Source organism: Vicugna pacos, chromosome 6 (assembly GCF_048564905.1).
Source record: "Vicugna pacos chromosome 6, VicPac4, whole genome shotgun sequence".
Taxonomy (NCBI): Eukaryota; Metazoa; Chordata; class Mammalia; order Artiodactyla; family Camelidae; genus Vicugna; species Vicugna pacos.
Genome location: NC_132992.1, coordinates 2,337,219 through 2,350,995, shown reverse-complemented (window position 1 = coordinate 2,350,995; position 13,777 = coordinate 2,337,219). Strand labels below are relative to the sequence as shown.

Genomic DNA, 13,777 nt, shown 5'->3' with positions numbered 1-13,777 from the left:
TCAATCCTCTTTTGGTAACTCTTTTTCAATTTGAATATTATGGCAAAATGCAGATTTCTTGATATCCCGTTAATGAAATGATGTCATCATTGTTACTGTTTACCCATTTTAAATCAAAACAGTCTTTAAATTTCATATTTTCAAATTTTTTAATGTCTAGCTCATTAAAACAACATTTTAAAAGTATGAACTTTTCAAAGTAAGACTTAGTTCATTTGGGGGATTCTCAGTATATTATTAATACAATTAGTTTATGCCTTGCAATACTTTTTGACGAGCCAGCCCTGATGTCTTCATACTGTAATAACGTGTGCTAAGTTAGTTGCAGTGTATATCAAGAATTCAAAGTCTTACAGCCATATGGATATTCAGGGGACTTACTAGAAAAAGTGGGTTCAGAGAGCCAGTACATGTCATTATTTTATGACTTTTCATCATTCTTTCTTGAAGTCTTCAATTTTTGTTACGTTAAAAATTATTTATTTAGATGATATATTCAAATACCATAAAATTCAGTCTTTTCATGTGTATAATTCAGTGGTTTTTAGTATATTCAGAAGGTTCTATAACCATCACCACTAATTCCGAAACATTTTTATTGCTCGAGAAACAAACTCCCTACCCATTAGCAGTCACTCCCTACACCTTCTTCCCTCTAGTCCCTGGCCACCACTAATCTATGTTCTTTCTCTATGGATTTCCCTAATTTGGACATTTCATATAAGTGAAGTCATACAATATATGGCCTTTGTGTCTGGCTTCTTTCACTTAGCATAACATTCTCAAGGTTTATGCATGTTGTAGCATTTATCAGTACTTCATTCCTTTTTATGACTGCATAATAGTCCATTGTGTGGATGAACCACATTTTATTTACTCATTCATCACTGATGGCTATTTATGTTTCCACTTGGGGGCTATTATGACTGATGCTACTGTGTACATTTGTGTACAAGTTTTTGTGAGAACATGTGTTTTTAATTCTCTTGAGTATGTAAGTAGGAGTGGAATTGCTGGATCATACAATAACTCTATTTGACACTGCTAAACTGTTCCATTCCATTGTACATCACAATTTTTTTTTTTGGTTGAGGGAGGTAATTAGGTTTATTTATTGGTTTATTCTTAGAGGAGGTACTGGGGATTGAACCCAGGACCTCGTGCATACTAAGCACGCACTCTACCACTTGAGCTACACCCTCCCCACCCCATTGTACATCAGTTTGCATTCACAGTGATTTTTGTATATTGATCTTGTATTCTGCTACCTTGCTAAATTTGTTTCTTAAACTCTAACAGGTTTTTGTAGATCCCTTAGGGTTTTTTATATAGAAGATCATGTCATCTGCAAATATAAGTAGTTTTACTTCTTCCTTTCCAATCGGGGTCCTTTTCTTTCTCTAATGCTTAATTACCATGACTCAAACTTTCAGTACAATGTCGAGTAGAGGTAGTGAGGGCAGACATCCTTCTTCTGCTCCTAATCTTAGAGAAAAAGCTTTCGGTCTTTCACCAGTAAGTGTGATGTTAGCTGTGGGTTTTTAGTGGATGCCATTTGTCAAGTTGTAGAAATTCCTTCTCTTCCAACTTTGTTGGGTATTTTTATCATAAAAGGGCATTAGATTTTGTAACATGTTTTTTCTGTGTCTGTTGAAATGATCATGTGTTTTTGTCCTTTATTCCATAATTATGGTATATTACGTTAATAGATTTTTGCATATTGAACCAATTGTGACATTCCTGGGATAATTCCACTTAGTCGTGATGTATAATTCTTTCCATATGTTGCTGGTGTCACTTTGCTAGTATTTTGTTGAGGATTTTTGCATCTGTATTCTTAAGGGATACTGGTTTGTAGTTTTCTTTCCTTATGATATCATTATGTAATTTTGATATTAAAATAATTCTGTCCTCAAAGAATGAGTTGGACAGTGTTCTCTTCCATTTTCTTGGAAGAGTTTGTGAAAGATTGATGTTAATTTTTCTTTAAACATTTGGTGTAATTCACCAGTGAAGCCATCTGTTCCTGGGGTTTTCCTTCTGAGTTGTTTTTCTGGTCAAGTGGCATCTGTTGTCTGTTATTAAGAGAAGTCCAGGCACTTCTGCCCACTGCATCTTGGTACTGGAGTCACCTAGAAAAACACTATGCAGTCAGGCACTGGATTGAACAATGCTTTACTCACATAAAAAAAGAGACCGAGCAAGCAAGATCAGCTTCAGTAGTGGGTGTCAGTTCCCCATGGCTAGCAGCAGTCCCTCCTGGCAGTCTGTGTAGGGCAGTTGGTCTGCACGTACCCATCTCGTGTTGCAGCAGAGATAGCCCCCATTCCACCCTCCTCCCCTGGAGTCAGAAGTGCTGAAAGCTGGAGGCATGCCTGAGGTCTGTTGATGCACATGCTCAAGCAGGACAAAGGAGTACATATTGAGCCTGAAACAGGGAAAGATATTCCAGAATAAGAAGGTAAACCGAACACAGGCAATGTGGGCTCCGTATCTCTTGGTAAGCAAGTATTCCAAGTCCAAGGCGCATTCTTACGTGGCCAAGTGGAGTTTGCAAGACTGTGTGTGTAAGACTATCTTTCCTTCAGAGTTTTTTTTTTTTAATTGTGGTAAAATACATAAAATATATTCTTTACCATATTAACCACTTTTAAGTGTGTAGTTCAGTACCAATAAGTACATTCACATAACTGCAACCACCACCACCATTCATCTCCAGAACTCTTTTCATCTTGCAAAACTGAAACTCTATACCCATTAAACCATAGCTCCCTTTGCCTTCTGCTCCAAGGCTGTGGCAGCCAACATTCTGCTTTCTGTCTGAATGAGTTGGGCTACTCTGGCTACCTCATCTAAGTGGAATCACACAGTATTTGTCTTTTGGGGGCTTATTTCACTTTTCATAATGTCCTCAAGATTGTTGTGGCATATATCAGAATTTACTTCCTTTTTAAGACTGAATAACAATTGTGAATAGATTTTTTTTACCAACCAATATCTTTATTAATTACAGGTAGTTATAGATTTGTTCAGAATTTCTGTTTCTTCTTGAGTGAGTTTTGGTAGTTTGTGGCTTTCTAGAAGTTTGTTCATTTCATCCAGATTATCGAATTTGTTGGTACTCAGTTATTCCTAATCATTTTTATTTCTGTAAAGTTAGTATTAATGTTCTCTCTTTCATTCCAGATTTTAGTAATTTGAGTCTTCTCTCTTTTTCTCTTGGTCAGGGTAGCTAAAAGTTGGTCACTTTCTTTGTCTTTTTCAAAGGACCAACTCTTGGTTTCTTTGATTTTTGTCTTTTGTTTTTCTTTTGTGTCATTTATCTCTGCTCTAGTATTTATTCATTCTACTCACTCTGTGTTTAGTTTGGTCTCCCTTTTCTGTATTTCTAAGCTGCAAAGTTAGGCTATTGACTAGGAGAACTTTTTAATTTAATGTAGGTATTTGCAACTGTACATTTCCCTCTAAACATTGCTTTAGCTGCACCCTAGACGTTTTGATATGTTGTGTTGTTTTTGTTTTTTTTGTTTTTTTGTTTTTTTTTTTTCATTTTTACTTATCTTGAAGTATTTTCTAATTCCTCAGAAAGATAATCCCCTGTGATTTCTTTTTTGGCCCATTTTTATTTAGGACTGTGTCATTTTCCACATGGAATGTCCTTCTGTTGTTTATTTCTAATATTTCTTTGAGGTCAAAGAACGTACTTTGTATGATTTCACTTCTTTCAAATTTATTAAGATTTGCTTTATGCCCTAAAATATTGTCTGTCCTGGAGAATGTTCCATGTGCACTTAAGAAAAATGTATTCTGCTGTTGATAGGTGGGGTGTTCTTGAGATGTCTGTTAGGACTAGTTGGTTTGTGGTGTTGTTTAAGTATTTCATTTCCTTGTTAATCTTTAGTGCAATTGTTCTATCTGTTGTTGAAAGTAGGGTATTTAAGTGGGGTATTTTTGGGTTGTCTACTTCTCCGTTCAGTTTTGTCAGTTTATGCTTCACATACTTTGGCATTCTGTTGTTAGGTACATATATGTTTATTATTGTTATATCTTCTTGATGAATTGACTCTTATCATAATAAAATGTGTTTCTTTGTCTCTAGTCACGAAATTTATATGAATCTATTTTGTCTGACATTAGTATAGTCATCCTGGTTCCCTGCTGATTACTGTTTGTTTGTTTGTTTCATCTTCTTCCATTGTTAATTTTCAACTTATTTGTGTCTTTGAATCTAAAGTGCATCTCCTAAGGACAGCATGTATTTGGTTAATGTTTTTATCCATTCTGTAAATCTCTCATTAATTCATTTATATTTAATGTATTAACTGACAAGATAGAATTTATATCTGCCATTTTACTACTTGTTTTTAAGTCTTGTGTCTTCTATTTTCCTCCAAACCTTTATTACTGCTTTCTTTTATGTTAAGTAGATATTTTCTAATGTACTATTTAAATTATCTTGTGGGGTTTTTTTTTTTACTGTATTTTTAAGGTCCATTTTTGGTTTCCTTGGAGACTGCAGTTATCATTTTAACATGTAGCAACTTAGTTTGGATTAATATCAACTTCCTTTCAATAAAAAGGTGTACAAAAACTTTGCTCCTATGTAGCTCCATTCCTTCTCCCTCCTTTCTACTGTTATTGTTGTTTGTTACATCCTTATATGTTTTACACTCATCAACAAAGATTTATAATTACTGCTTTATGCGGTTGTCTTTTAAATTGTGTAAGAGGAAAAAAAAGAGTTACAAACAAAAAAAATGCTCTTTATTTCTTCACGTGAATTTGAGTTACTGTCTAGTAACTTCAATCTGATGTTCTTTCAGTCTGAAGGACTGAATTTCTTCTAGGGAAGGTCAACTGCTAATGAATTCCCTTCGTTTTTGTTTATTTGGGTATGTCTTATTTTCTTCATTTTTATAAGATAGTTTTGCTGGGTATAGAATTTTGGGTTGATAGTCTTTCCCTTTGAGCTATTTGAATATACCATTCTCATTGCCTCAGATTTCCATGGTTTCTAATGAATAATCAGCAGTTAATTTTTTTAAGAATCCCTTGTAATTGATGCATTGCTTATCTTACTGCTTTCAAGATTCTCCTTTTGTTTTTGTCTATGGACAGTTTTATATTGTGTCTAGGTGGAGGTCTCTTTGAATTTATCCTTCTTGCAGTTTATTGAACTTCTTGGATATGGAGATTAATGGTATTATGAAATTTGGAAACTATTGGGCATTATTCCTCCAGATATTCTTTGTGCTTCTACTCCTCGCTTTCAAGTCTCCCCATTATGCGTGTATTGATACACTTTATGATATCTTTCAGGCCTCTGAAAATGTGTTCATTTTTCTTTATTCTCTTTTCCTTCTGTTCCTCAGACTGGATAATCTCAATTGACCTATCTTCATATTCCCTGAATCTTTCTTCTGCCTGGTCAGATACGCTGTGGAGAAATTTTCATTTCAGTTGTTGTCCTTTTCAACTACAGACTTTATATATAGACATAGGTACATTTATATATGTATGAATATATGCATATGAATGTATATATGTGTATAGGTGTGTTTGTGGGAGTATGTATCATTTCTGATTCTTTATTGATAGCTTCCATTTGGGGAGATGTCATCTTCATACTTTAGTTCCTTGCACATGGTTTCCTTTAGTTATGTGAACATGTATTAAAATAACTGACTAAAGATTTTTTTCCAGTTAAGTCCAACATCAGAGCTTTCTTAGGGACAGTTTTCTGTTGATTGCTTTCATTCCTGCATATGAGTCATACCTTTTTGTTTCTCGACATGTCTCATTTTTTATTGAAAAATGGACATTTTAAGTTATATAACGTGTTTACTCTGGAAATCAGACTCTCCTGCATCCCCAGGGTTTGTTGTTGTTGTAAGTTTGTTTAGTGACTCTTCTGAACTACTCCATAATGTTTGTATCTCCAGTATATGGCCACTGAAGCCTCTTTTCAATTAACTTACTGGTTAGGTAATGACTAGACAGAGACTTCCTTAAATGCCTGAGGCTACGTCTCCCAGTCTTTGCTGAAGGGCTCTGAGTGTGTTGGGGCACAGCTTCAGTCCTGTCCCAGGGGCTGGAGAGCAGGCACTGGGAATGTGGCAAGTTAAAATGCCGCAAAGCTTGCCGCTCCTACCAAGATTCAGGTGTTGTCCTGAATAAATAATTCTGAGGTTGGCTAATTTCCAGAGTTCTGAAAAAGTTCATTCTGACAAATTTTGCCCGTTTCTTCTGGGGAAAAGAGAATTTTCAGAGGACTTTTGCCCTGCCATTTTCAGTGATGTCATCTTTTAGTTAATATTTTAATACTTTATGCCCTTATCTTAAACTACGCACAAATATAGTCTTTATAGACTATATTTAACACTCTTTTTTGAGACTCCTCACTCCTTAGACTTGAGCTGCCTAAAGCCTTCTCTTACTGCTACTTAGCGGCTTCTCTTTACTCCGTGCTACCTGGTCCCCGAACACTAAAATTTCCCACTTCTTCATTTTGTTCTCCCTTTCCCATCTTCTGTGTTATTTCCCACATCAACAACTCTAAAATTTTCTCACCCTCCCCCAGATTTTACCTACCTCTTTCTCATTCAGAGAGAAAATAGACTGTCATGTGTGAGCACTCACACTTCCTTGCTCTTCCACCTGTGGCCCAGCCACGACTGCACACGCCTGATCCGCCTCTCCCATGAAGCGCTGCCCAGGGTCAGTCCCTTTACATGGGCGTCCCCTTGGTGGAGTTTCTTCATCAACCATCCGCTCTCTTTCGGGCCTTCATTCTCTCTAATACAACAAAACATTCCCTAAAAATGCATACACCAAAAACTGTGTACCATCCTCTTCCATTCCCGCTCTCCTCTTCCCAGTTAATCTTCTCACCACCTTTCTCTCAGCCCTAATACTATTTCTCTAGTGTAGACTCTCATTGTTTGTTTTAATCTTACATTAGTTGTTTATTTCCGAGTATTTATTGAGCATATTCTTTTAGACACTGTTCTAAACCCGGGGGCACAACAGTGAACAAGACTTGATCTCTGTTGGTATGGGGCTTAAATTCTAGAAGGGGGAGACAGACGGGAAATGTGCAGTACACTCTGAGAGACAGACAGGTCTGGTTAGAACCTAAAGCAGGGTAGATGATGACTAATAAAGAGAGGGGGTGCTAGATAGGACAGTCAGGGGTGGCTTTTTTATGGGGGTGGCATTTTAGCAGAGTCTTAAGGTCATTGAGCCAGCGCAGGGAAGGTCATGGGGAAGATCTTCCAGGCAGTGGGACTATCAAGTATAAATGCTCCAAGGTAGGAGCAAGCTTAATCAGTGTCCCACAAGAGAAGGCCAGGGTGCCTTGAGAGTGGTGACGAGAGGACCTGCGGCCAGGTAGGAGGCCAGAGAAGTAGGCAGAAGCTGGATTGTGTAGGCCTTGTAGGTCATGGAAAGGAGCTTGGATTTCAGTCTGAATTTATTAGGATGAATTAGAAGGTTTGAAGTGGGGGAGTGATGTGATATGCCTTCTCACTGAATCAAAATCAGATCCACTCCGAAGCAGCCAAATACAGCATCTCAGAATTTATGCACGTGTATTTGGGTTACCATCATGGGAATACATTGTTCCCCTCAAAACCCATGTTGCAAAGAAAGAAAGAAAGGGCTCTTTATTTTTTCAACTGGGAGAAACTAAGAGAGCTTCTGAAATTTTAGCTTGTGACTCCAGATTTCCATTTTGTTAGTATTAATAACAATCATGATCATTTTAAGGAAAATGTTAGGATGAATATGACAGCGATGTTGCCTTGTTCATGTACCACAAATTTGTTTATCCCACATGCAAGAAACTACTTTATATTTTGACCCTGTATTAGGATAAGCATGGACATCACCCCATGAGTTCTTTTTGGCTTAGTTACATGAAGATGATAGCCCTAATTCATCAGTGGAAATGGGTACTTGTTTGGCAGTTAAAATGCGTTATTTGCTAGTCTATTAGCACTCCTCCTCCTGGGTCCCACAGTGGATAGTGGCATGCAAGAAATGACTAACTAGGGATGATCTGGGGCCAGAGAACCAAAGGAAGTGACAGGTCACAGACAGCAAACCAATGACCTTGAAATCATGAAGAAAAGGTTCAAACCAGTCATGCAACAGATAAATGAGTCAGATCTGAAGCCTTGAATACCAGTGTCTCAGCTAAGATTAAACCGTCTCTCTAAGTATGTGTTGTTGTAATATCACATTGCAGTGAGACTATAAAAAGTTCACATGTGATTCTCAAGCTATGTGATGTTATGGGGAAACCTTTTAGATTTTTGCAGTTCTGGGAATCCAAGGGCTCAGATCTTTTCTGAGCTCTGGCATCAACTGACTCTCAGCCGGGACTAGAATACTTACCTCTCTGGGACTCAGCTTCCCCCATCTGTCAAATAAAGTCATTGGATCAAGCTTAAATGTCCCTCCTGCACTAGCGTTTGATGATTTGATGAGTCTAAGGATTGCCTTTGGGGGATGGGCATATAGGATAGAAATGATAGTAAAACTCTGTAAAAATTCAATTGAAAACTCTTTGGGGGAAGGGTATAGCTCAAGTGGTAGAGTGCATGCCTATCATGCACGAGGTCCTGCATTCAATCCCCAGTACCTCCTCTAAAAATAAATAAATCCAATTATGCACCCCACTGCCAAAATAATTAAATGATACAATAATAAATAAATAAAAACTAAAAAATGAAAACCCTCTGCATTTTTAGCCTGGTAAGAATTCACCAGGCTTAGTAGGAACTCTTGATTCTGAGTGGATCGGCCACACCTTTTTTTTTTTTTGCCTCTGACATTTATCTCTAATGGTTATGACAAGGACAGGATGAATCTGTGATGGAACAAAGCCAGCTATGTAAAGATTTACCATATGGATGGCTAAGGAGAGTGGGATATAACTGAGATTAAGTAGATATTTACAAAAACCAGTGAGTTACCTCAAAATGGGATTCTTTGTTTGGTTTGTTCCACTAATGTAGTAACATAATCTCTGGTGTTTTTCATTTGGCTTATTCATTTAGCTGTCCATTTAGCTAATTAAGCCCTACTTTATATCCTGTAAAAGTAAATCTGCTCTTAAGAGTTCTTACTAGTATATGTGAATAGATTTGCACCTCCTAGTTTTGAGCCACTGAAGCTATTCACTTCCTAAGGGATTGCCCCAATAAACTGCGTTTGTCAGTATTCCAAATACCAACACGTAAAGCTTGATCCTGAGATTGTTCATCCTTGCAACAGCCAACTCATCTGAAAGATCGATGAGAACATGAAGTATTTTTCTACTATATGTTCATTGCATCTGTAATAAAAATGCTGTTTTAGTAAGCAAAGATGGTTCAGCTCATTACATAGGTGTCTTTTTTTTTTTTTTTTTCAATTTTCTTCCTAGTAGCACCCAGAGCCAAAGTATAAGGTTCAGTTACACTGTGGTTTTCCAGCTTCTCATAGAATCTGGAAACTACAAGCCAAAGTTGCCTAAAGAAATGGTGATTTTCCTGCTTTTAACAGGATAAGTACAAAGCCAGTAGCTTTATACATATGTATTATGTATAACATTTTGTTACAGGAGAAAGTAATATAATTTTTTTCTAATGTTCAGCTTTAGAAAAACTTGACATATGAAAATATTTATTTTTGCAAAATGGACTTAACTGCATTTCTAAAGGATACTATATGCTCCGTGTTAATATCTTATGAGGCATACTTGTAATTCATACTGTGGTAAATTTGTTAAATATGAATTCTAGCCTCTGATAAAAACAAAAATTGTTTCTCAAATATGTTGAATAACTCCTTTATGGAACTGAAAGATTGTACATACCACCTTGACTCAAAGAAAGTTATTGCATGTGGTTAAAATAGTTCTTGTATAATCATATCATTAATGTGAGTAAAGCAGTGATTCTTTGTATATCCTTCTAAAATTCTTATCCTACGTGTGTAAGATGAAAAATTTAACAAGCATACTCAAATTTATACTTCCAAATAAATACTGTTTTTTTTAAATAGTTACCTAGGACAGTTATGCACTTATTTTAGTGATACTGTTGCTACAAGTGGTTTGCAGTCCCTACTTTTGAAGCTGTTTTCAGAGCAACTTAACCTATCTGGTGAAATTCATAGTGATTTTAATTCATTTGTCTGTTCATCTGATAGATATTTATTGAACATCTACTCTTCGCTAGCTGTACTCATTTCTAGGTTGATGAAAAGTAAAAATGAATAACATGGCCCCTGCCTTTTGAGAATAAAAATGGAAGTATCTAGTTATGCTTGATGTGGAAGTAAAATGATGTCATAAAGTTGGACTAAAAAGCTAGTTTTACTCTAGGCATCCAATGCATGATGGAAGTAGAAGGGAAAAAAAGTCTCACAGTGGATGCACAGAGGAGGTCCCCAGCATACTGTTCTCATAGTTTCATTTGTTGTAACGCAGCGTGTTTGTCTTCACAGGAGGGTCTTTGGATGTATATAGAAAAATTCCAGAGCATGTCCTTGGAAGAATTGCAGTGGCTGTAAGTATAAGGTGTCACCTCTGTGGGTGGCTTACTCTTTCTAGCCAAGCCTTATTCTCCTTACATCCTCAGGACTTTTTTCTTTTGCTTTTGCTTTTTCTTCAATCCCTATTAACTGCCAGGGCCTACTTAATTCTCATCATCTATGTCCTTTTTTCTTTTCATAGACCAGCTCACAGTAAGGACATAGACACATGATGTCTTCAGACTTAACTATACTCTGACCCGTTCTAATTTCATGTGTTTGCAGGGATCTTACTGCTCTTGTTAACCAGTAAAATTTCCAAGTTCTTCAGAGAGAAAGTTGTTCGAGGAACATTTTATAGGGCATATATAATTAGAAAATACTTGGAAAGTCTAAATTATTGTAATAAAACCATCTATAAGAAAATACTACTTTATTCTTAAAATGTTTTGCAGACTCTTTATGTGCTTGGTTTTAATTTTTTTTTCACCAGCTGTTTCTAGGAATGTTTTCCGTTTGTGATCAGAAGCAGTTTTCCTGTTTTCTGTATTCATGAATAAACTGACTGAAATATATCAACTAAATTAACATGACTATATAAACTCCAGATTTCAAATTTGGAATGACGTATGGAGGCTAAACGGTGTCTAAGAGAAGCCATGGGGTGGTGTAATAGTAAACAGTTGCTAAACTAAAGGCACTCTAGTAACTTAAGCGGCTTAATGCAGAACAAAGTGATTATACCATGTACCATTTAATTAAGTGGCTGATTTTCGCATTCATTATACATCAAACTGACTACTCAGTCCTTTAATCCAACATGGACACTTATTTAGTCTTAGTTCATTGTAATTCACAGCTTTCCTTTTTTCTTCCTAATTATTAGTGTGAACTGCCCGGGGTGATGAGAACTTTCTTTTCTGAGGCTCTTGCTGCTAAGTAGCTTCTAATGTACATGTTTAGGTAGATTAGTATGAAATTTGAGTGCTTAAATCACTATTTTAGATGAAAATAAAAATGTTTCATTTCCTCTTTTAATCTCGGGGGGAATGAATGCTTTGTGGCTTTTGGCAGTTCTTGGCTCTAAAGTTTAATAACACGTATAGTAAAGGGCGAAAAAAGGCAGGGATACCAATTGAAAAAGAAAAAGGTATATGAGTTCTGTGTGCTCAATTATCTATTGAACTTGGCTAACAGAGGAATCTGCCTTCTTCAGTAGAGAAGCACATTCTTCCTGGACTTCATAAATCTTGCCTCTGTCTTGTGTAGGGCAGCCACACAAGGCTGTCGGTCTTTTCAATTCTGCTGGAATGGGAAGCCTGTGGAGTGAATGGAGTCAGCAAAAAATAATAGTACTAATAATCCAGCTTCAGCGCAGGGCTTACCTATTGGGTCATTGCAAACATGACAATGGTTTTAGTGAAAGGCATTTGAAATAAGTGCTAGCCCAAAGCATTGTTTACATTTGCCCTTACATTTTTAAAAATTAGGGTGGTTTTTCTTTTCTAAAATGTGTCCAATTTCTCCAGCTTTTATGGCTCATCAGGTCATAGTAATGAAAACTGCCTGTGGCCAGAGTGAAAAAAAAATGCTTTTGATAATTTTGCTCTTCATCTGCCACTTCTTATAAACTCTGCTGGTGCCTGAGCTTATGTAAAGCCTCCAAAGTATATTTTTTTAATGAAATTTTAGTAGACTGAAACTTGGATAATCCTTTGTTGCAGCTGACAGGCGTCAGTGGAAGGGTTCTCCCAACAGAAATAAGACTCGCAAATTGGTGGTTTGTAGGACATGATTCCCAAAGTAAATGTTTGCACAGCCTGGTTGGGTTCCCAGTGTCTTTGACCAGCTCTCCTCTGATGTTCTGAACAAGGCACCCGCATCGTTCGCGGAGTTCCCTCAGTGAGGCCAAGAAAGCACATGGGTTCTGTTGCCAAGTCAGAAGCAACAAACCAGAGGCGAGAGGAGGGAAACAGGTGTATGATGAATACTTCTTTGTATTTTTGTGCCAGTCACTAATAAATCTTTTACGTACAAATACTGTCATGTAACCTTCACAGTAACTGTAATGTGCAGGTTGTTGTACATATTGTGTATGAGTGCAGGATGAGGTGTAGAAAAAGTTAAACAGCTTGCCCGGAATTACCACATAACCCAGTCAGTGATAATTAGAACCCAGGGCACTTTGACTCCAGGCCCCATGCTCTTTACTGTGCTTTCCTAAGACAGAAAAAAGAAGAGGAAGAGATGAAAGGGGGAAAAAAGGTTAAAAAGCTAAAAAAAATACAAATGAGAGAATGCTGGAATAACATATATAGTTATTTCAGGTTCTTTTTGTATCTTAGAACCACGTCTAGGCATCTCTCCCTCTGCAAATTGACTTTGTTTTCCAGGCTCTAATAATCTGGCATGCTGTGCAGGTCCACAGACCCAAGGTTCATTACAGAACGGACCCTGTCAGCCTTTATGATATGTTGTCCAAATTTTCTTTTTTTAGGATGTATGGCAAGAGGATATTTTCCCAGAAAAAGAAATCCATATAAACTGGTGGTTTCAGCCTCCCACCTTGCTCAGTGATTTTTATCCACTGTCCCTTTGAACCTGGTCTCCTATAAGGAGGAGTGCCTTTCTGCCTTTCCCTGCCATCTAATACATTTTATTTTTCCTCTCATTTCTGAAGCGGTGACACTGTGTACTGTATTTTGAGTGCTAATGTTGATTGAAGTTGTCCCTGAAGGGACGTGCACTTGACATGTCAAGGAGTGAGTGATTGACAGCAGGTATAAGTACTTTTAGTGTCAAGGCTTTGTCAAGTCATTGCTGTGAGACCTAGCCTAGTGAATACCAATAATACCCTCTAGGTTTTCATCGGACTGAGTCTAGCTCCCTGTACACTTATTCTTCTTTTAAAGGAAAATATAGTCTATTCTGACAACATTAGAAGAATATTTTCTTTTTGAATCTCAAACAAAATTTATAATTTTAGCAAGTATCATAAAATCAGTATTTGTTTTACTTTTTTCTGCCTGGTAATCTGAATATGGTGGATTGCCTTCCCTTATGTGTCTTCTGATTAGTCATCTTCTCTGGGGCCAGTTCTTAGTGATGAGTTATCTTTAATGAGAAGGTTTTATAAACTCATATAAGTTGAGGTTTAACTCTATTTCTAGAGCTCAGAAGATGATTACTTCCATGCTAAATAAGATGACCCTGTCCTACTACTCAAAGAAAAACATTGTTTTTATTATTTGATGTT

The 13,777-nt window shown here is 36.8% G+C and overlaps 1 protein-coding gene across 7 annotated transcripts in view; it reads left to right on the top strand.

The window, feature by feature from the left end:
• The window catches only part of MAP2K5 (mitogen-activated protein kinase kinase 5), a 235,857-nt gene that overhangs the window by 84,156 nt on the left and 137,924 nt on the right, over positions 1 to 13,777 (top strand). For all 7 annotated transcript variants that reach the window (XR_012073230.1, XR_012073229.1, XM_072962192.1 and 4 more), the window contains one exon: positions 10,495 to 10,556. Coding sequence is in view for 5 of the 7 variants with exons in the window: in XM_072962192.1 (XP_072818293.1) it covers positions 10,495 to 10,556 (62 nt within the window). In the remaining 2 variants the exon portion in view is untranslated. The remainder of the gene's footprint in view (positions 1 to 10,494; positions 10,557 to 13,777) is intronic.